This window comes from Patagioenas fasciata, chromosome 1 (assembly GCF_037038585.1).
Source record: "Patagioenas fasciata isolate bPatFas1 chromosome 1, bPatFas1.hap1, whole genome shotgun sequence".
Lineage (NCBI taxonomy): Eukaryota > Metazoa > Chordata > Aves > Columbiformes > Columbidae > Patagioenas > Patagioenas fasciata.
In genome coordinates, this window is record NC_092520.1 from 191,507,600 (window position 1) to 191,531,036 (window position 23,437).

At 40.4% G+C, this 23,437-nt stretch overlaps 1 protein-coding gene and 1 long non-coding RNA gene across 2 annotated transcripts in view; one reads left to right on the plus strand and one right to left on the minus strand.

Annotated features, from left to right (window-relative positions):
• The first annotated feature begins 6,081 nt into the window (after positions 1-6,081).
• Positions 6,082-14,848, plus strand: LOC139826926 (uncharacterized). Its single transcript, XR_011737044.1, has 3 exons — positions 6,082-6,148; positions 9,155-9,282; positions 14,783-14,848. It is a non-coding gene; the product is annotated as an uncharacterized lncRNA (long non-coding RNA).
• WASL (WASP like actin nucleation promoting factor) overlaps positions 11,761-23,437 on the minus strand; it is a 51,079-nt gene continuing 39,402 nt past the window's right edge. Inside the window, exons 7-11 of the mRNA XM_065843006.2 lie at positions 21,646-21,688; positions 21,085-21,238; positions 17,491-18,011; positions 15,901-16,009; positions 11,761-14,481 (exon numbers count right to left, since the gene is read on the minus strand). Coding sequence (XP_065699078.1) covers positions 14,420-14,481; positions 15,901-16,009; positions 17,491-18,011; positions 21,085-21,238; positions 21,646-21,688 — 889 coding nt within the window. The 3' untranslated portion in view covers positions 11,761-14,419. The remainder of the gene's footprint in view (positions 14,482-15,900; positions 16,010-17,490; positions 18,012-21,084; positions 21,239-21,645; positions 21,689-23,437) is intronic.

Genomic DNA, 23,437 nt, shown 5'->3' on the forward strand with positions numbered 1-23,437 from the left:
TTTACAGGGCTTTTTCTGGTAAACATTCAGAGCCACAGCTTTGTTTTTTTGTTAACATGCTCATGAATGTTCTCCAGGGCTGTCAATGAGCCTCAGTGGGAGCAGTGAATTTCAGAGGCACCTGGAGGAAGTGTTTATGTGTACACAGAGGGGGCCACTCCTTTTGCTGGGTCTCAGCTTATACCGCTCTTTCAATCGGCAACGCGTGAACGTGTTGCTGTGTTCCACAAACAAGCTGCAAGGCAACAGTGATCATGTTTCATGGGCTCTTGAACACTTAGGATGAATTCCAGCTCTGCACCACGGCTGCCCTGTCTCCGTTGTGTAGGGTGGGCAGGTGCAGGCAAACTCCGCTGGTATTGAGAGCTGGTAAGATGGGCACCAACGCCAGTCCCGGTGGTGTGTTGATGTCCAGGCAGCACTCAGACAGGGCAAATATTCCTGCCTTTCATCCCAGTTTAGCACACAGATTTGGGTGCATCACTAGCCCCTGCTAAATAACTTTGACAACTCATGCCGGGCTTGTCTTCTGTCTAGCCAGTCATGAGCTAAACTTTTCAGCCTCTGCTATAGTTTAGGGGACCAAAACTAGTCAAAGTGAGATCCCATCACTCCAAACATGCTGATAGCCAGATTTCAGGTGCAACACCAGTCAGAGCAGCTCCAGGATAATTTTGCAGCTCTGGAAGAGCATGGCTGTGGTCCCTATTGCCCCCTTCATACTTGACTATCTGTGTGTTGCTGACCCTCCCTTGCATTAAACCTGCAATCAATCAGTTCAGGTTGGGGTAAACTAGCACTGAAAAACAAACAAACAAACAAACAAACAAACAAAACAACAAAAACCCAGCCAAACAAAAAGGAAAAGTGTTCTGGTTTTGTTCCCCAGACCTCTCACTGGTGCTGGGGAGGTGGTAGGAACCTCTGGCCAGGGACAGAGCGGGGACAGCATAGAGCAGCATGGGTTTGCCTTGGCTTAAATGGTTCTGTATCTGTACCCTAACCTCTTTGTCATGACAGAACCACGGATGTTGATAGCCCAGCACAGCTGAGCAGGCCGCATCACCCCTGCACGCCACTGGCTCCTGCTCTCACATTCCCACTGAGATGAATCCCACAGGTCTCATGGAGAACTCAACTCACAGCTGGATGTCAGACAATCCTGGGCTCTAATCCCGCTCTGCCAGCTCTGTGCTATGAGGCATCGTGTGCCTCAAGGGCACTGAGTGAGTTCTGTTAGCTTCCTATCTCTGTAGAGCATAACAATTAATTATAGAAAGCGCTTCCAGAGTGGCCTTTGCTCCAAGAGAAGGTCAAACATAATTAAAATGGTCCTTAAAAATACATAATAGATGGAGCTCCTAGTCTCCCTAAACATCCATCCTCTGGAAAGTCTTCCTTAGTGCTTTGTCATCTTCTCAGGTGGAAAGTAAGCCCATTACTTTTTGTATCAACCACTCTGGACATGCAGGACCGTTCACACTGGGTACTTTTCCTTTGGCTTCTTCACAGTGATGATGTGTAGCCTCATCTGTGAGTGCCTGTATAGTGTGTTAATACTACAAAACGCTGTATCTTATTCTACCACTTAACTGAACACAGGGTGACCAGACCTGTTCAGTGCTAAGGGTACTGTGTCCTCTTATGGTCATACATTTGAAAACTAAGAGGACCCATAGCTCACTGCACATGTTATCTGTGATCCCACCAAAAGCATGCTTAATTCTGAAGCAGTCACCTATTGCCCCTGCAGTGTGTTGCTCTGCAGCTCCTCAGCTGTATTCCCACCAGAAGAGACATAGAGGTGAGTAACTGGGAATATGGGGTTGTTATCACATTTGAGGATCTGCATGACCCAATATTGCTCTCACATCACTTACTTTGCCTGTCTGTTTTCTGATGCTGTTTCATCGTGTTGACACTACTAGTGCCACATGGGAGAAAGTAGCAACGGTGTGATAGATGTAGAGGTTGTTCTTTCATCAGGGATGGGGCCAACTGATCACTTCCAGGGTGGAATTTCTGATCAGAGTGAGAGAACCAGCCTGAGCCTCATCGTCTCAAGTTCTGCTGTTGTGGTGGGACTCACATGCCTGAGATCACTCAAAATGAAGACCTGAACTTCACTCTGTCATATTCCAATGAATGCTTAAACACCTGCTTTCCAAATCAGCCTCTTTCTGAGCTGATAAGTATTTATACCCACCTCCAAGTGAACTGGTGGTCTCGAGAGAAATTCAGTTTGACTGTAGCTTTGTTTATAGGATATTTCCATATTTGAAATTCAAAGTTAATGCATCTCTTAGGCAGAGTGTCTCTCTCTCTCCCCCATTTTTTTTTCATTAAAAAGTCTGGAGGGTTCATTTCTTCCTGGGGCAAATGATGAAACTGTTCAGTTCTTCAACAAGCCATGGAATGGAAAACCTCCACAGGACCATTCAGTCCTCTTGCTGGGGGTGGGAGAGTCTTTCTGCCAGCAAGAGATGCTGGCTGCTGCCCTGAGGTCATGGGAGGTCTCCAGGGGCATTGCTGACATTTGAAAGCAAGCAATGGACTTAGGTATGGCATTTCTGACACAGAATATCATACTTTAAAAGCAGCATATCTGATTTAGTTGAAACTGGCTGGGAATGACCTGAAGGTGGATCAGGAGTTACATAATCTATTACAGTCAGCTTTTAAGTGAAATTAAGGATTTAGTCTGGAAATGCTGTTGAAGCTGTAGCTCTATTCTGATTTCCTGCCTCTTAAAACAGACATTCCATAATGCTTCAAAACGCAAACACTAAGCTGACCAGTGGCAGAACTTCCTGTACGGCCGCCTGTGAGCAGGATCCACTGCAGCGCACAGGGGAAGGCTGCATAAAGATTTATGAGGAACTAAGGATGGTATGTCCCTTTATGTGCCTTCCACCAGGTGGTGTGTGAGGGGTCACCTTGCTGTGACGTGGAGGTGGGCACCACACTGCCTGTGATCTGACTTCTCACCTGAAGGGCTTTCTCACCAGCTTGGCCTCCACACTGCACAGCACCAAAAAAGGTTTAACTATGATCAGTTTGTTTTTCTTTTTCTTTCCATGTCTTTTCCCATTCCTCCAATTACCACTTCCAAAATTATGGACAAAGCATGCCCCATCACTTCTGTTTTCTTCTGCTCCCCTTCATTTCAGCGTTTTGCATAGAAGAGGCTTGCTTTTCTCCATGTTTGCTTTGGGACATTTGTCTGTCTAATAACTCCCTCAGAGACATACTCAGTGTGATCCAAGTGTTATCAGCTCAGGGTGCTCTCATCAATGTCAATCCTTTCATCACATTTCTGTGCTGGGTTCTGCATTGTCATCTCAAAAGACACCTTGCAACATTTTCTTTCTCCTTTAATCATCATCTGGCATTGCTCACGTCATGGGAGATGTAAGTACATCAGATAAGGAAAAGCCAAGACTAAAGCATGAAGACAGTATGAATCAAAGTTCCAGCAAGCTGCTTTTACCTTCCCATTGACTCTGAACAAGAACAGAGAACAAGACAGCTTTTTGTCTCACTACCAATGAAGAAAGTTCTTCCTAGCTTTTAAATCTCTGAATGTGTTCCAGGTAGAGAGTCCTGTCCTGGTGGCTGGAAGTCTGATAAACATGAATTGAGAGGTTTCTCTGGTGGATAAAGAAAGATAAAACTGAAACTTACACTATGAATCCAAATTAATGTTGTTCAGCATCAATTTTTCTAAAGAAAAAAAAAACCACAAAGCAGTCTTAATATAGATTTGCTGCTCTTCTGTGTTCTAAAAATATCTTTTACAGATTTTTATTGGAAAGCAGCTGCATAATCACCTGCATGACATATAAAGTGTATAGTTACAACTTTGAGGAGAAAATAAACTTGTTCTGGTATTAAACACTCTCTATTGGAAGAATTTACTAAATATAATGCAGTATGCAGAGTCAGCCTGATTTTGATTTTAAAAGCCTTGTCCACTACCAGGAGGGTACGTCCTTCATGCAGCTCCGGCCTCCAGACAGCCAAACAATTACCCCTGTTACAAAGGCCAAGAATTGCCAAAACTGTAATATGAACTTGTGGATCTCTCGATATATTTTTGTACACTCTTTCCGTGTAATGGGTCACTGCCTCAGATAGCCTAACAAATCCCATCTTGAGCCTGTAATTCCAGCCTTTGTTTCTGCCCTATGAGTTCTGCCAAACCCTCACGTGCCCCAGAGAGAAGTCTGGGGGCTTTGGCCACAAATACTGTGCAGATTGCTTCAGATGCTCCCATCTCCAGTGTAACTTTAGATTTTGTACATCAGCTACATTCTTCTCTGATACAGCACACATTTAAGAGGAAGCAGCAATGCAATGCAGAGACAACCCCTCACCATGTGTCACCAGCAGGTAGCTACGGTACAAGACAGCAACTCAATGAACACAATAAAAACTAAACCTGTAGGGACTCACTCTCTACAAACTAATATCTCTGTTCCTCAGCACACCTGTATCACAACAAGTAGACACTATTCTTTTCTGAGACAGAGACTACTGCTAGTTAAGCAGTGCTGCACCCATGCGTTTGCTGTTGCAGAGCTCCCAACCCTCCCATTTCTGTAACATCCCAACAGCGTGACTGATTGAGTCCATACCATGACTTCAATCCAGTTTGGTAGTTCTAAATACGACTTGGTGGAAAGGTTTCATGACTGGATAAAATAAATGTAATACTGCTAGAAATAAGGAGAAACCAGTAGAGCACGTACCTTTATCATGAACTTCTGCAAAAGCCTTTGTGCAATGAGCCTTCCCCATTTGCAACTTGAGCAGTAACATCTCATTGCCTGAACCCTTTACAGTACCTCTTACAGGCCAACCTGGTTAGTGTTCAGAAAATGCTGAGAAGTCCTGAAAAAAACACTGGCATACACATGGAGAGAACAACCAATATTTAAACTGAATGAAAAAACTTCGGGGTTAGTATGTCTACGAGCTGCCATTTAGCAGGACCTTCAGTAGATGCCCTGAGCAGAAACATTTTGCTAGTTACAGTCTAGTTAGCAACGTGACAGACAAAGGTTTTGCTTCTTTTTCTCCCTTTTTTAATGCTACAAAATAGATGCTGCTGAATTAGAATCCAACTGTACTCATAGTAACAAAGCAGGAGGTCAGATTTAAAAAGCTACATTTGCACATGTTTCTTGGACGACCTCTCTAAGTTGACAGTGCAGCTGTTCACTGAAAATTATGCAGAAAAATTAATAAAATCTTAGTTGGGATCTTAAATTATATGGCAAGTCCAACAGTTTTAAGTAAGCATGGATCACATTGTTCAGCTGAAATAGGTGACACATTTTAATCCTGTGGCTGCAGTATTTATCAAGTGCAAATAGTAAAAAAGAAATTTAATAGAGGAAAATAAATCAATCTGACTTCATCTGTGTCCAGTCGCCATTCCTCCCCATGTCCCACGATGATCCAAGAGGCTGGGGGTTACAGAGCGTGACTGTCATCCCGCAGCAAAAATATTATCACACACTTCAAAGCTATTGGCTGCCTTTCCTCAGATAAAGTCAGAGCTTTAATGTGCACCCTGATGGACACAGGATGGCCCCTTTCAAACTGAGATGACAGACACAGATGAGGCAGTAAGATGAAACCAGCAGCAGCCAGCCCTGACAGAACAGCAGTAAATCCAAGCCATAAACAGAATGCCTCCTCTATGTACAATCTTCCAAGGCTCCTGAGCTTTCTGACAGTGTGGCAGCTGCACTGCTGTACCCCTTGGGCTTGCACACTTGCAGGGATTCAGAAGAGGCAACAATTCCTGTGATTTTGTAATGATTTACACCCCTGAAATGCATGTTCTTCACATCTTTAGGGAGAAATGTGTGACTGTTCATGGTCAATCAGCAGGGAAGTCTGGTGCGTTAAGCAGGTGGAGTGGCCATACGATAGGGCCGTATGTTGCTGCTGCTGCTCGTACGAGCGCTGCCCGCAGGAATCCCGCACTTGGCTCGGGCTCGGGTGACTGCCCTGGCCAGGACTCCCTGTTCAGGATCAGTTAAGCTGCTGACACTGTCAGTCACAGTGAAGAGCTCCTGATGGGTGAGAGGGTGTGCTGCAAACCTGGCTTGTGAACCACGAGATTAGCAACAGCTCTGTAAGTCACAAAACTCATGTCTTTCAGATAGTTTATTAAAACTTTTTTCAGTTTATTAAAACTAAATCCACAAGGAACTGCATGATGCAGCTGGGTTTCCAGTGTTCTGGTCACACAGGAGACATTAAATTCAAAAGCACAATTTAAGGTAATGCTAGAGTATGACCCAATATTTGCACACACAGATAACTGAACTGCTCAGATTAACTGTGGTTTACAGATACGATTCAGGTGGGTTTTGTTTTTCTTTCTGAGAGCTTAAAAATGGCCGCTGGTTCTGAAAACCAGGCCTAGTAGAAATAAAGAAGTCTTAATATTTTTGTTCTGAGAACTGAGATAACGAAATTTTAACAAGTAAAATGCATGTAAGAGTATTTTAAGTATCACATGTCTGTGATGCAGTGTCATGGTCTGTATGTATTTATGTGCACTATTTTTGATACACTGTTACCGCCATTACCGGATGGACAACCGAGGCACAAGGCAAGCTGGGATGAGATGTGGTTTCAGATAAGACACCTACATCTAAGTGTTTGAAGTATGGATGCATACCTGCCCAGTGGACGTCTATGCTCTTGTGGTTTAACCCCAGCCTGCAACTAGGATCATGGTATCCACTCACCCTCTCCGCATGGGATGGGGGAGAGAATTGGAAAAGAAGGGAGAAACTCATGGGTTAAGAACAGTTTAACAAGTCATAGTAATTGTAATCGTAAACAATCACTACTAACAGTTTTACAATTGCTCATGAACTCCACTTGGGCCAAGCAGCCAGTCTTCACAGTAATAAAACAGGTCAGATGTGACAAGCTACATTTGCATGTGTTTCTTGGGGACCTGTCTCTGACAGTTCAATTGTTCACTGACAATTATGCATGGAGGGTGTTATAGAATCATTTAGGTTGGAAAAGACCTTTAAGATCATCAAGTCCAACTGTTACCCAGTACTGCCAAGTCCACCGCCAAACCATGTCTCTAAGCACCACATCTATACCTTCTACGACAAGGTGACCCAAACTAGTAGATGAGGGAAAGGCTGTGGATGTTGTGTGCTTAGACTTCAGTAAAGCCTTTGACATCATATCCCACAGCATTCTCCTGGAGAAGCCAGCAGCTCATGGCCTGGATGGGTGTACTCTGCTGGATGGCTGGGCCCAAAGAGTCGTGGTGAACAGAGCCAAATCCAGTTGGCAGCCAGTCATGAGTGGTGTTCCCCAGGGCTCAGTACTGGGGCCAGTTCTGTTTAATCTCTTTATCAATGATCTGGATGAGGGGATTGAGTGCACCCTTAGCAAGTTTGCAGATGACCCTAAATTGTGTGGGAGTGTTGATCTGCTGGAGGGTAGGAAGGCCATACAGGGGGATCTGGACCGGCTGGATCACTGGGCTGAGGCCCACTGTATGAGGTTCAACAAGACCAAGTGCCGGGTCCTGCACTTGGGTCTAAACAACCCCATGCAATGCTACTGGCTCAGGGAAGAGTGGCTGGAAAGCTGCTTGATGGAAAAGGATCTGGGCCTGTTGATTGACAGCAGCTGAACATGAGCCAGTAGTGTGCCCAGGTGGCCAAAAAGGCCAACAGCATCCTGGCTGGTATCAGGAACAGTGTGGCCAGCAGGACTAGGGCAGCGATCGTCCCTGGTGAGGCCCCACCTTGAATATTGTGTTCAGTGTTGGGCCTCTCATCTTAAGGACATTGAGGTACTAGAGAGAGCGCAGAGAAGGGCGAGGGGTTGGTGAGGGGTCTAGAGCACAAGCCTTATGAGGAGCGTTTGAGAGATCTGTTTAGAAAGAGAAGTGGAGGCTGAGGGGAGAACTTACCAGTCTCTACAACTACCTGAAAGGAGGTTGTAGCGAGGTGGGCGTTGACCTCTTCTCCCAAGTAGCAAGTGATAGGACAAGAGGAAATGGCCTCAAGTTGTGCCAGGGGAGGTTTAGACTGCATATTAGGAAAAAATTCTTCACAGAAAGGGTTGTGATAAAGTGGAACAGGCTGCCTGGGGAAGTGGTGGAGTCACCATCCCTGGAAGTGTTTAAAAGGCATTTAGATGAAGTTCTCAGGGATGTCGTTTAGTGCTAGAGTTAGGTTAGGTTATGGTTGGACTCTATTCTGAGGGTCTCTTACAACAAAAATGTTTTTATGATTCTACACATATTATAAATACCTATAGGGATGGTGAGTCAACCACTTCCCTAAAAAGGACCCTTTAAACATTACAGAATGTTTTTCACACAGTTATTCTTTGTTTCATCTTGCTTTACTACATTCTTTCGGCCCTCCTGCAGACTTATAATCAGGGTTTTTTTTTAAGGTCTCTGAACACTCTTGGTACATATTTGTTTCAATTTTGGCCCCTAAAAAACCCTATTTAGGCTGTGCCTTCTTACCAGGCAACTTGCTGGCCAAGGTCTTCAATTTTGTTGGTAACTTTCCTTTTTCCTGGTCTGATAAGAATTCTGCTTTATCTGATAGCTTGCGTTAGAATCAGAGTAATTCATAAGGAACATGCAGTAGGTTTTTAATAACTACTTTCTCCATATGAGTAATGCACGTGACAGGTTGCCCGGCTGAGGAGCACATTAGCAATGTAATGTGCCATATTCAAATGCTTTTCTAAGAACAGGGTCTGCGGGGAGACCTCCTGCCAAGAAAATCAGTATTTCCCTCTCCAAACCACAGTATACCATTCAGACAGCAGTTTTGGAAAAGTCATCTAGAAATACTTCTAAAGAAGTATTATTTCTGCTTGGCAAATTGTAGACATGGTAAATAAACTAAAAGGTCCAGGTACCATCCCGCTATGCTTTTCATCCAGAATTATATTGACTCACAAATGAAAAGGGCAGCACAGAACCCAGACAGGAGGCAGGCGGGATGCTGAGAACTCAGCAGCAGCATCCCCACTTCAAAAACAAACCCCCCAGTATCACGGTCTGCACCTTCCCTGTCGTGCTCTTGGCACCAACTTTGATACAAAATGAGTTTTCTATTTGTTTTTGTTCCAGATAACCCACTATTAACATGGTCTAAAACATAAACCACAGGCCTGAGCACTTTTTAACACAACTGACAGCAGCAAGGCTCACCTGTTCTCCAGAGCTCATCCTCCTCTTACCTGTCTTGGGGACAGTAGGTAAGTTGCAGTAATATATCCTCTAAGGATTAGGCACTAAAGCTATTACTGGTGAAAACTTTTAATTCTTGATGTAGGACCTGAAAGAAAATGCTAATACTACCTAGCAGATTTCTGCATTGCTCTTCACGCTTACACACATTACCCTCAGGAGGCTAACCACAGAAACCGTGTTTTAAGTTAACTGGGTCTAAACTGTTCTTTCCATTTCATTTTGAATTTAAATATAAGGACATGTTCTCTGCTAACAGTTGAACAGTCATAACCCTGAGAAAGGACTATATGCTGAGGATCATTTCTTCCCTTGGTCCAAAAGACTATTTTAACCAGAAAAATTCCATAGAAGCATCTACAAAAAAACCAAACCAAACCAAAAACAACAAACCAACAAAAACAAACAAACCAACCCCCAACTAAACAAACCAACAGATGCAGATTTCTCAGCAGCTTGTCAGTCTGTGCACTTTGTATCCTGGGCATCAGGGAAAGCCCCATCTACTGACAAAGGGCTCCCAAATTCAGCTCAGCTGCTCCGGCCGTTGCCTGTTTTTTGGTATCAACATCCAGAAGAGCTGATTGTTGATTCTGCATGCCTGCCAACGTCATTTAAGCAAATACTTTGTGTCTGATATATGAGACAAGCATTATCATATTTCTAAAGCTTTAAACTCTGGGTTGTATTGTGTCCCCTGGCTGGCACATACAAAAATATAATGCCATTGATGGCTGTTTCCAAACTTGTTCTGTATTTTAAAGATTATCTGAAAATTTTTTCCCTCAGAAAACCCTGCACCCCTAATCTGATCCTGAAGTAACAAGTTTAAATTTCACACTGTTCGAGTAACAAAACTCAGAAAAGATGATTAAGCTTCAGGGAGGGAAAAAACCACACATGAAGTAATGGCTCAAGAATTTAACTCCAAAGAGACTCCAAGAACACTTTAGAGAACTAGCAAAAAGGCCTTTGAGTATGATTGCCAGTACTAAGAACCACAATAAATGTAAAATATCAAGCTTCAGAATTTCAAGTGAGTATTAAGCTGTTTCCAGATGGGTAACTCCTGGAGTTGTTACACAAAACTATGCTAGAGAAAAACTTGAATAGCCGATGAATTGCTACTCTAGTTCATTTTAGCAGGTTCCCCCACAAATACTGTGAAATTCAGCAAGAAATAAAATCTGTCAGAAAACAATTTAATATTTTGACATTGATGCAATGCTTCTACTTCTCAAAATGTACCTGCATGAATTTCCAATCTGTGATTTCAAACAACCAATGGTTTATTTCTTCAAGCAGAAAATAGCAGACATGCCATAGCAGTTCAGTGATTAGAAAGAAAAAGTCTCTTCCACAACTGTATAAACATCCTCAAACTTTCGAATGCTACCTTAGAGAGGAGTGTCAGGCTTAAACAAGGGCATTAAACCTCCACAGCTCACATTCTAGTTCATAACTACTCTGCCCTTTCCTTCTCCTGGCCCACAAGAAGACTCCAGGCAGTAAACAATTTCATAGCAATAGGAGCCCTCACAGCAGTGCCAGAGGATAACACTGGTCCTTTGAGAGACAGAGCTTTAGTATCTTCTAAGCTTCCCTAAACCGTTTTCACTTTTCTATAAATAAAGCTGCTTATCACTGTACTTAAGCTTCAGGAACTTTAATTAGACCAGGAATTCCTCTAGTGATTAGATAAAGGCTGTTGCAATGGATTGGTAACAGCCTTAAACAAAAACAAGAGGATCTCTCCTGCTTTTTCCATTTTACATGCATCTTACTTGAGAAAGTAATCATTGTCAAATAAAGACAGACAAGCCCACTTTCAAAAGCATGGGTCAGGCTTCTGCTCACTAAGTGGAGAGGAAATAATTACACACCTCAGCACACCCTGCAAGTTAACAATTGCAACTTCGCCTTGTACTTGAGGCCTAAATAATCACAGAAGCACTAAACTCCAAAAGAAAATGTACACCAGATAAAAATTTGAAATGCTGGACTCTTCAGCTGCTTTAGAGGAGGAAAGCGGACGTCTGAAGTGTCCTGAGCTCAAACATTACAACATGCAAGACAAAGATTTACATCTATAAAAACTTCCTAGGTTACAGCCTTCATCAACAAGAGTTAACTATTTAATACTCCTCCTGCAGGAGCGTTGAAGAGCAAAGCCGTGTTTGTCTGACCTTGAACTGTTTGAATCATCGCGCTGCCTGCAGCAGTAGCTGTTTCCAGAGGAGCCGCTGAGCAGCTGTGACATCTGCCAGAGGGATGGGGTGTCACATTCTTACTCATTGTGTTTGTTCACCAGCACAATCCAACCTTCCAGAGTCAAGAAAACTACTGCGATTTGACAGCAGCTATTTACCGCTTTGTGAACTTGGCTACGCGACCAATGTTACTTTTAAAGTGTGCAATCAATATACAGATCTATTTTAAAAGCTGTGCCACAATTAGCACTTAAAAACCACACAGTTTTACACTAGTTGGGTCAAATTAATTTTATTATGCTCCATGATGAATTGCCACCAGTGCAACATCCTATTCACTGTACATTTCAAAAATTCACATACTAAAAATTTCAGTTCGATAAATGGAAAACTGAATGATTGAGAAGTTCTTACGGATTTCATACGTACAAGTGGCTACCTGATATTGTCTATGCACACAGAGTGTTGAGATACAAAAGCCTCATGCTAGCTTGTTAATTGCTAAGGCTATCTGGACAGTCATTTAACCAGAATATATAAGAGAGGCCTTCATTACAACGTTTAGCAACAATGCACCAGTATCATGAAACGCTGCTATCTTCTGCTCATAGTGCATGTGGCGGAGTGCTGAAGCATGCAGTTCTGACTAACTTAACTGCCACTGCAGTAGTTATGCCTGAATTTTATCATGTACAAACACTACTTTAAAGTCAATATTAACCTGGACACCACAGAACGTGAGTGTACTATTTGTATGAAGTAAAAGAAATAGAAACCCAAGAGCTTTCTTTGGCCAGTATCTACAAATTAAAGTTTTATTTAATAAGGTAACTTCAGAGCTTCCAAAACCTGGAACAGAATTTTGAATTCTGAGTTGTGATGCTTAATTATTAACTATGTTACAGAAATTCCAATTCTGGGAACATAACAGCTAAAGATACCCAGTAAGTAGCATGTTAGGAAAACCTCTAGGCCTCGTCTGCTTAATTTTAAAATGCCCTATATGCATTAAAAAAATGAGGGAGCAGTGCCAGAAGTTATATGAAAGCCATACAAATATTTTCCCTATACACAAGTTCTTAACTCCACTGCCATTAGCTGCCCCAGGCTGCCCTTGCACTTGATTCAACACTCAAGCCATTCCAGCAGCAAAGCGAGCAGAAGTGTTTCCAGCAGCAGAGGGCAAGGCAAAACTCACTGCAAGACAATGAGACCACTTGGAAATATTTTCCTCAAGTAATGTGCTTAAATTAGTCTTGGAAGGAAGTTAGCATCCTCTGAATAATTTAACTACAACCTTACCTCCCCCACTACTTTTCAGCAACTTTCCTTTCTTCTCATATGACTAAATTAATTCGCTAAAGACTAGGTTATAACTGGGTTAGAAATCCAAGCCGCATCATGCAGGTCCAGCCTGTCAAGATCAGGTCAACACTGGGTTTCAGTCAATACAACTCCGATAACTTAAATTTAGTTTGATAGCTTGACTACAGCCAAAGACCCAGGACACTATGCATTAACTACACTCCAAATATGACTGACTTAACTAAACATTCTGTGTCAGATAATGTGTTTTTTTAAAAGATTTTCTACCTGAAAGTTACAGTAAGTACAGTAATTAATGCTGCAGATATTGAATACCCACATAGCATAGATTAGTATTTTGTAATAGGCAGATATGCCAATGTTTACTGCACTACAAAGTACAACTTATATAAATGTGCAAGCTGTGAAATGAGAATCCCATGTGCCATCCACTTATTCAAATAGTATTCTTGTGAATCGGGTTCTTGATCTTCATCACAACCCTTAGTCTTAAAGCCAACACATGAAGACAGAACATCGCATAAAGTTCAGTACTTATTCAAAGTGTATATTCTGAGTTAATGGCTTTCCAACTTTATGGATGTAGGACTGGCGTTTCAGCATTTCTTGTGTACCATAACGCAAAGACTGCAAAGTAATACCACTTATGTTTACTTTATTAGTACACCAATGTCCTACAAATTTTTAAAAGTAATTAAACATTATTAAAGCAAGCATTAAACGCAGCCCTTCAGCCTGAAAACCACATAAAATTGATTTTAAAAATAAATCAAACTGTAGCAATTTGCAGCCTCCAGCATAGCCCCCAGTAATTTACACTTCTTCATTCTGCAAGTAAGAGCTGGGAAGGAAAAAAGACAACTTATCTGCATCAAAGATGATGCCACTATTTGCCTTTGCCACTATTACGAAGTAAAGCCACCCTGTTTAACTTCAGCTAGAGAGCTCCCTAATTGAAGGGTTTAATTACTACTGCTGTTCAATAGCAGTCAGTAGAGCTACAGCTAGGGCAAGGTATCTTCACAACTAGCTGTGCATTTCTGTCATGATTTTGTTTTATGTAAAGCATACTGCCAAGATTTGAACTGCAATGTTGTGTTGTATTTGAAACCATGCAATAGTATAAACCAGTTGTAACATTCACGTAGCATTGCATTTGAAATGAAGGGGCTAAATAAACTAAGAGCTGCATCATTTAAAGAACATAGTGCTATACTAGGTTTTAATAAGAAAATTTAGATACAGAAAAAGTAGGGTACGAAAATAGTGTTTTCCTTCTTGCATTATAACTAAATTACATTAAGGTTTTTGTCAGTCTCGCATATTACATTTAAACTCCCTTATTGATGGAATGGAAAGTATTCACATGTACATGATCATCCAGGTGTAAACTTGCACACATTAACAGGGAGTAGCTTTGTAGAGGATTATGACAAACCTTTACAGATTAAATGAGGTATTGCACAGATTAATAAAAAAGCAAAAGGCAACAAAAATATACAGCAAATTGATAGAACATTTACATGATAATTTTACAGATTCCATAGACAGAAAGTAGTGTTTAGTATATCATTCACCTTAAAAAATATATATATATAATAATATATGATCAATCATCCCATTCGTCATCATCCTCAAAGTCTTCTTCATCATCTTCATCCTCATCTTCATCTGTAAGACAAAACAAGCAAGTCACTTGCATGCACCCAGTTAACATGGCAAAAGTGTTACTGATTTCTCCCACAACTTTCTGAAAACAGCACAATCAGTTCAAGGAGGACATGACAATACATTTGGGAATACTCTATTTTAAGACTCTCAGACATGACATTTAGTTTAGATTGATACTGTCTCAAAGTTAAATCTATTTTTTTTCCATTCTCATTCCTTTCCTCAGATGCCTTGTTTTCTATTATGAGAAAACGAATCAGAAGTTCTCATTTAACACTTACTACTTATTACTCTTTCTTAGAGAATGTGAGAGTGGCCAGCTTGTTCCAGATTGGGTTTTAAACTTCAAGGAGAGACTTCTGAAATGTAAGAACTGCTTCTCCAGCTTTACTACATAACAAGATTTCTGTTTACTGTACAAGCAGATTAAAAAAATAAAAAATTGTGAGCTGAAGTCCATTGTGGTTACTGGAATATTCTGAACTGTGTAATGCACATCAACATCATTGTTTGTTGTTAACTTTATTCAGCCTTCCACTATTTTTACACGTATCCTAATTTAAAAACTGTAGCCTGTTAAAATTAAACTACTTACTTGTTAGACAAGAGCATTTTCTTCCCTGGGAAAATGCTGTGTTGAGCACCCTTCTGCTATTCAATCTATGTAAAGTACCAAAATTGGAAATAACTACATAGGGCAGGAAATCAACAAACTATATTGCACTTAATCAAATAGTCTGCAGACTGCAAGTGTAGTTTTGGTATGGGGGCAAGCTCTGGAACAAAAATATATCAAAGCCTAAACAGAAGAGATGTGACCAAACAGCTGTACTGCAGCTTCTAACTGCTTTAATTACAAGCAGGTATTTGAGAAATGCAAATCCTCTTACAACCTTATTTTTTCCAGGCACTGAAGTATGAAAAATTCATTCAGTACTCATACAGGACTAGTCAAGTAACACTAGTTATCTGATTATTATCCAGCAGGTGGCATCCACAGCACACTGGAAGCCACAGTTTTAAGAGCATGAATCTTTGCAAGATCTTTGGCTTCTAGAAACAAAAAACATTAAAAATCTTCCTTCCAAAATATTTTGACAACTTATTTCATCACAGATCTAGTGGCTAAAAATAAGTCAGTTGTAAAAAAAAAAAAAAAAAAAAATCTTTATAAGGATATTAACCTTGATTTGTAATTTTTAACTCAGTATTATTGCAAACTACTATACACCAGTAATTCAAAGTAGCATGAACCAAACATTCAGTCCATCACCAGGGGCCTGCCTAGACTCTAAATGCCTAGAGCATTTCATATCTGTCTATATGCCAAAATCTGTGCTTTTATCCAACAATATTTTATGTTGAATAGAAGGGTTAACTCTTGAAAACCTGAGGTCAGAAAAGTTCCATCATACTCACCTGAAGAATGAATGGCTTTGCTCCTTTTCTGCATAACTTCCATTAATGCACCCACGATTCCTGAGGTGGGTGCAGGTGTAGGTGGTGCACTCTCCTGACCATCAGATACCTTGGAAAAAAGGATACATTAGAACTAAACAATTAGCAAAACAGAACCTGTGTATTTTGAGACAAGCTTCCTTATATAATTAATGAGTTTGTTTTCAGCCAGAGGCGAGAAACTGCAGTTTGTTTCTTTAGCTCAAGCTAAGTTTTTATTCATAAAAAAGTCAACCCTTTTTCTTTTGCTGTAACACAACTGTAGTTAGTCCATACTCAAGATGAAATATTTTAGCTCTGACTATCATGAAGTGAGTGCTCAGCTAAAGGAAAGCTTCTTAATATGGTTGTGCAGGCATGACTTATGTGGCTGCATAATCGTTATTTATTTTATCCTTAGTATATACACAAAATAATTTTTCCTGTTTGGGTTTGTTAACCAAGTCTGTTTTGGGCCAATAATCCCTTCTGAAAGTAATAGACTTTGATACTGTACATCTGTAATGGCAAATAAATATTAACACGCCCTCACACTTCTTATATCAGAAGCTTCAAGTGCAGAGTGGCCAAAAAAAAAAAAAAAAAAAAGAAAATTAACTATAGGCAAAATTATTTTGAAGTAATGGTAAAAGCCTGAGTTGCAGCAGGAACACCAGAAACATCTCTCATGGGTGGCACTTTTCCAGACACAGGCAGCCACCTTCTTACAAACTTCAATATTTGCAGAGCACAGCTCCATTTTAGGATGGAGAAAAATACTACTACTACTTCTAAGTAATAATATAGTGTTTGCCTTCCACTACCATTACTGCTGAACTCATCTCCTGCAGTTCTTCAGATGATTTTACTAAGGTATTCAGGAAACTAGCAATCTTTCATAGTTCTTGCAAAAGTTCTTTACAGCCACAATACTGTGGTATCATCATTGTAGGATTAATGCTTAAAGCTTTACTGAACAGTGAGAAGTCAGTTGAAACAAGGATAATTTCATGCACTAGTTCTCATCTACAGCAAATATGCATTCTAAGCATATTTGACCTCATTAATGTTTATAAATATGTAAAAAGTGAGTGTCACGAGAATGGAGCCAGGCTCTTCTCAGTGACAACCAATGATAGGACAAGTGGCAATGGGTACAAACTGCAACACAGGAGGTTCCACTTAAATATGAGAAGAAGCTTCTCAGTGAGAGTAACAGAACACTGGAACAGGCTGCCCAGAGGGGTTGTGGAGTCTCCTTCTCTGGAGACATTCAAAATCCACCTGGACACATTCCTGTGTAGCCTCATCTAAGTGTTCCTGCTCTGGCAGTGGGATTGGATTAGATGATCTTTTGAGGTCCCAATCACTAATCGAGGTTCCAATCACTAACATTCTGTGGTTCTCTGATTTTCTTAGTACTACTGTTTAAAGCATCCCTTCAAAAACTCTAAAAGTTATGATCCAGCCCAAAACCGAGCCCCAAGTTACTGTTCACACACACTGCAGCCATTTCCCATAGCAACAGTTATGTTCCCAAGGGGACATAGATGAGAACCAGCTTTTACTCACAGATTTCAGCTGGATACCCTGCCGTATCTGGTCTAACAGTGCATCTCTTCCTGAGCAGGACACAGGTCGACTGTTCTGTTCTACTTTCTTTAACTGAGCTCCTTCTCTGATTTGATCCAAGAGTGCTGCTTTGTTTCCTGCAGGAACTGGAAGCTGGTGATCAACCTCTGAAGGAAGGCCTGGTGGTGGAGGAGGACCAGGAGGGGGTGGAGGAGGAGGAGGCGGTGGAGGAACAGATGATCCACTTGCTGGTGGTGGTGGTGGTGGAGGAGGGCCAGATGGTGCAGATGACGAGTGCACTGGTGGTGGTGGAGGGTACATCCTGTTGGGAGGAGGTGGGGGCACCGTGGCACCAGGGCGAGATGGAGGTGGGGGTGGAGGTGCTGCTGTGGGAGCTCTGGAAGGAGGAGGTGGCGGTGCCCCTCGGCCCCTGGCAGGGGGAGGAGGGGGCCCCGAGCTGTGGGGAGGTGGTGGTGGAGGTGGAGGGGGTCCTCCTCTGCACGGTGGTGGTGGAGGTGGCGCTGAAATGAAAGAAAACAATTTACAATTATGTACTACTCAATACACATAAGCCTTTCAAATACTAGAAGAAAAAAGGCTTTCCCTTGCCTTTTGCAAGGATCTCTGTGCCTGTGCAAATTTTACCAATTCTGGATTAAGCTGAATATAGCTACGTATAAGTTATGCTTCTAGGAATGCAATCAAACTGAATATAGCCCCCAGGTCTGTCGTGTATTTTGTAACAGAACCAACACTGCAGGAAGCGAGTGTAATACATAAAAAGACAAAAGTCACAAAGCAAGCTCGGTCATTAATTTTGCTTTGGTCCTATGGTAGTAATTTTCTACATAATCCAAGTGTATCTTAAGTTAGTGTTTTAATTTCTCAAGACAAAATGCAGAAAAATTCCCAAAAAAATCCCCTAAACTTTTGTTGAGCTAGGACAGAAGGCAAGAGAAAAGATGTTTTAGAAAATACACTTGAAGTAAAATAGAAAATTACCACTGTATAATCTATCCTTTATTTTATTGGGGAGTAATACAGGCAAATATTTTTCAAGCATCATCTTCTGGCAACAAAAAACCCTACCAAAGCATTATGATGCAGCATAAACTGACTCTTAGTTCCTTTTACAGAAAATTAGTTCCAAAAATACCTTTATGGAAGGGAAGAGACTGTAGAAAGGAAACAACTTCAGGGCTACCTCAATGCACAGGATCATTTCTATATGAAGTGGCCTTGAAATGGACCTGCTCTGCTAATGGCATTTTAAATAGCATCGTTTCATTTCCTCTTCCATTAAGCATCTAATGACTTACGGTACTTTAAGCTGTGCAGTTGCTGCATGTTAACTACTTAATAATCTTGGTGTCACACAACTGAGAAAATTCACATTTGATTTCATGTGCTTTGATAATAATAATTGTATTATACTCCCTCCTAAAATTATGTGTTATGTTCTTAAGTTCCAGAAACTGCTCCGTTTTTCTTTTCCATCCCTTCAAAAGAATAACATGGTAGAATCTCTGCTCAAACCTCATATTTCACAAGAGACATACTGCCACCATTGTTGATTAAAACAAAAAAATAAAATCCCACCACTTTTTGGCTGACAAGACTGCAGTTTCTCTTTCGGCCATTGGAGGCCAGCATTTTCAAAAATAACTTACTCAGCTGGCACTACTGACAGCTTTTCTGTATTACTGGAAAGATACATAACATGGTCATAGTCCAGAGGCTGTAGATTTTGAACACAAGGTTTCAATTTTCCTGTGGGAAAAGGTTTTATTTGCGTGGTATATAGAGAGATATGCCACAGCTAATCTGTGGCAATAGTTCAGGAGTTTTTATAAGGCTTGTCTGCACTCAGCTGGAGTGCAATGAGGGAGGAGGAGCACAGAGGGAGGACCATCACCTCATCCTCTCTCCCTCCCCAAACAGATGGTACAAGCAAAACCAGAAAATAACTTTTTTTTTTTTTTTATAAATGCACATTAAGCTGAACATGGCTATTAACAAAAAAGTATGTAAAATCTTTTACTAGTGGTACTGTCACTAAAAAAAAAAAAATAAACCAAAACAAAGAACACCCACAACAAACCAAAAATCAACCAGCAGTACTAAAACTAGGGAAAGGGCAGGAAAAAAAGAAAGTAACAATGTGTCTGCAACTCTCTAGTCAGCGTCCTAGCAGAGTGAATGCGTAAGCACAGAAATTCTTGCAATAAAACCCAGAAAAACATGTTTCAGTTGAGAAAGAACACTTCAAACAGCAATCAAGCCAACACATCAAATAACATAAATGCAGATAAACCCACTGAAATACTGGAATATTTTATCTACCTCTATCAAAGTACAGAGGTAGATTTTTATCATGCATGTTAAAGATGAGGCAGCTTTTCTTTCAATTGCATACATGCAAGTGGCTGTAACTGGAAGTTAACACATATGTAATAAAAGATAGGCATTTTTAAAGTATTTTAAACTAGTCACAAGACTCCAAGACAAGTCTTCTCAATCTAACTTTATGGTCAGCAGTCAGGGATCAACAACTCTGCAAGCATTTAAATAGAGTTAAGACCAACAGATCTCTTACTGAAAAAATTCATAACTGAAATTTTGCTTGCAATTTAACTAAGAAGTTTGACCATATTTTTTTATTGCAGTAAAACAGATACAGACTAAGTTTTCTCTTCTAGGAAAGAAATCACACAGCAGCATGAATACTTTGAAGCATATGCTCAGACACCAGCTCACATACATACCGCTCCACCGAGGGGGACCTGAGGAACAAATGTAACAAGTCATTCTACCCTGAATCTGTATCTCTTCAGTCACTCCAACAATTATTCACTAGTTTCAAACTGCTATAATTTCAATGGCATTTATATCCTATTCCTCTTACAAAGTGTTCTAGGCAAATTTTTGAAAGTTTGACATTGGCACTGTAATTTTCAGACCTACTTGCTGTATTCCACTAGATAACGCATCAGCTGAGATCACATTTCAAGGCTGGGCAGGAAATGGCTTCTTTGAGAATTTCCTTGCAGCAGAAGCCTGCTCAAAACTAGTACTTTTCACTTTAAAATAGAAAGAAGGTTTTTTTCCTGTTTTAAATATTTATATACATTTTTCAGGCCTCTAGCTGTTGCAAGGTTCATTACGCAGTGCTGCCAGGGTAAACAGGCACCACACATACACCTGTCAGACGTGCTACTACTGTAACTGAAAACAGCAATATTGCTTCTGAGATTTTAATTTATTTATAAGATTGAGATTATAAAGTAAATATGCAACATACGCAGTCTGAAAATAATCTACATGGAATATACTGCATACCCTTATAGTCAGATTGTTACAGGAAATTAACTGACATAGATAAGATCCTTAGTTGTTAGGGAACTCTCATGGGTCAAGCGTGAACATTTAACATAGCGTATGGTACACAGAAACACTGTGAAATCCAATGCAACTGCAGTAACATGAAGTTCAGAGACGAGAATCAAAAATTGCTCATCATCAACAGCATCTACTCTAATTCTTAAGGCTAAAAACGCCCTGGTAATTTTTATATGGAAATACAAGGAACCCCACCTTGTCTGCGCAGTTCATTTTTAACAGCTTCCACACCTCCTGTTTTTTCAATGAAATCATATATGACCTTTGAAGTTTCTTTGTCTTTCAGTTGAGCCTCTGAAATTCCACACATATCAAACAGGTTTTTCAGTTCTGGGTCTAAGTTGTTCACCTGCAAGTCAGATACATGAGTTTTAAGCAGCTTGAAATAAAATAACTTTTTAAAATATCATTTGTTTTGGGAGAAAAAACAAACAAATTAACACAAACTGTGTAGTTAAAAGGAACTGCAAAGCCAAGGACACATCTCTGGGTTGATTTTTCAGTCAGAAAAGACTATTTTAGGAGAGGTAAGTACCTTTCACAAAAACTCAAGTTTTGCAGGTTTTCCCCTCAATCTTGAATCTCTCCTATTTCCTCTACTCCAACATCTAGGTTTGAATTACATCATAAAATCACAGTTTATAATTATTTTGATGTGCAGTTAAGTTTATTTAATGCAAATCTTCAGAACTTACATTAAAAAACCTCTAAACTTTTAATTATTCAGTATCTTGAATAACTTATAAAATTACTTACATCAAAACCCGTGTTTGGATCCCAACCAACATGTCCAATATGTCTAAAAGAGCAGAAAAGTCCATTTAATCAGCATAAAAAGGACCTTGTTAACTAAAATAACAGGACACCGAGATAACTAGAGATTACTTCCAGCTTCTACCTCCAGGCTTAAAACACTCCAAGCAATTCTTGCTTCTCAGCACCCCACTTGAGAATGGAATAGAAAAACTTTCTTTACTCCCACTTTTTGTCAAAAAGACCAAGTGGAGAAGTTCTTTTCCCCCTTAGGTTATGGTCCATGGCAAAACATGAAGGTTCCACGTCACCCTGTACTGCACATGGATGGTGATAGAAGGACTGCATGGAGATCAAGGAAGGAGTTTGGCCTTTATATAGTAAGTGGACTTCAAGCTACTGTGAAAGCCTTTAGCATCATGCAGCTGGAAAACCTCCTCCCAACATCACTGTTTGTTCTCTCATCACCCTTCTCTCATTCACTGCCTTCTTCCAAAGAAAAGTCACAACTGTTTTCAGCTGCCGTCTTCCTAGGCTTCTACTAGCCATTTCACATGGCTACTCAAGTATTACTTTATGTGATGCTATAATCAGCTAAAAACGCAAAGAGTTTGAACCCCCTCCATGCTACGCCATGCAACTGCTGTTGGCTCTAGGAGACAGAACCATTGTGTCACCAGAACTCCATGTTTTGGGTTTCTTTTTGTCAATGATCAGTTCTAGAAACATAATGCAGTCTTCTGAATTGGACTTCCAGAGTTTTAAAAATACCAGGTGAACCGTTAGTAGCCAATACAGTCTAGGCTCTGCTTGTCAAATTACACAGTGCAACAGACCTTGCACTCCTGCTTGGGTCTGTTAGTACCACCAACAGCGTAAGTTTTTTTAACGCCATTACTGAAGTTCAGTGATCAATTTTGGTCTTGGTAGAAGTATGATTTGTTAACTACTTAGTTTGAAGGACAAGAAGTAAAAATTCTGGTTTAAAAGTGATACTACGCTACAGAAAAGGCAAAAAAAGGAAGACCTCTGTTTTGCCTAAATATTTAAAGGCCCTCCATTACCAAACCAGAGGATGTTTTATTGATTACAGAATCCTGGGTCCTAAGCTACAGCTTGCTTCACAAAAATTAGACATACATTTCCTAATACGCACCCTCATATACCATTGTAGTGTATTAACTGGTGTAGGGAAGCTGACAAATTTAGCAGCCAACACAATCTCACCCATGTATCTCTGCACATCTGTGCAATTCAGGATGCTCTTTTAACAGGCTGTGAGCATATGATTCAGAGCTTAGTGTACTTAATTGATATTAAAATTTCCATGGAGTAGTGTTAGCATTATTTCTCATTTATTTTTCATCCTTTGGAATAAAACAAGTTATTTGTACACATTGACTGTATAACACACTGTTTTCAGAGGTCTTTTCAATTAAAATGTCTATTTACCAGGTAAACTGCGACTCTTATGTTATTTAAAAGAACTCATACAGCAGTTAGTTATACTAATGTTAAGTATAGTTTATTTCTCAGAACACAAAGGCCACACCTGTCCAACAGAAGGCATTTAAAAGTTGTATCTACTGCTTGCAAAGTTGATCCAGCATAAACAAACAGCAATGAAGTTTGTCTTCACCAGTACCACAGTTCAAGTTACATACCAGTTACCCTACTGGCGTATTTCCCTAACACCACCAAACACCAATTCCCACACTTCTGTACAAAATCAGCAATTAAAGTATCTTACACAGTAAGAGGACACTTTGCTGCACTCTACAGGATACTTAACTAG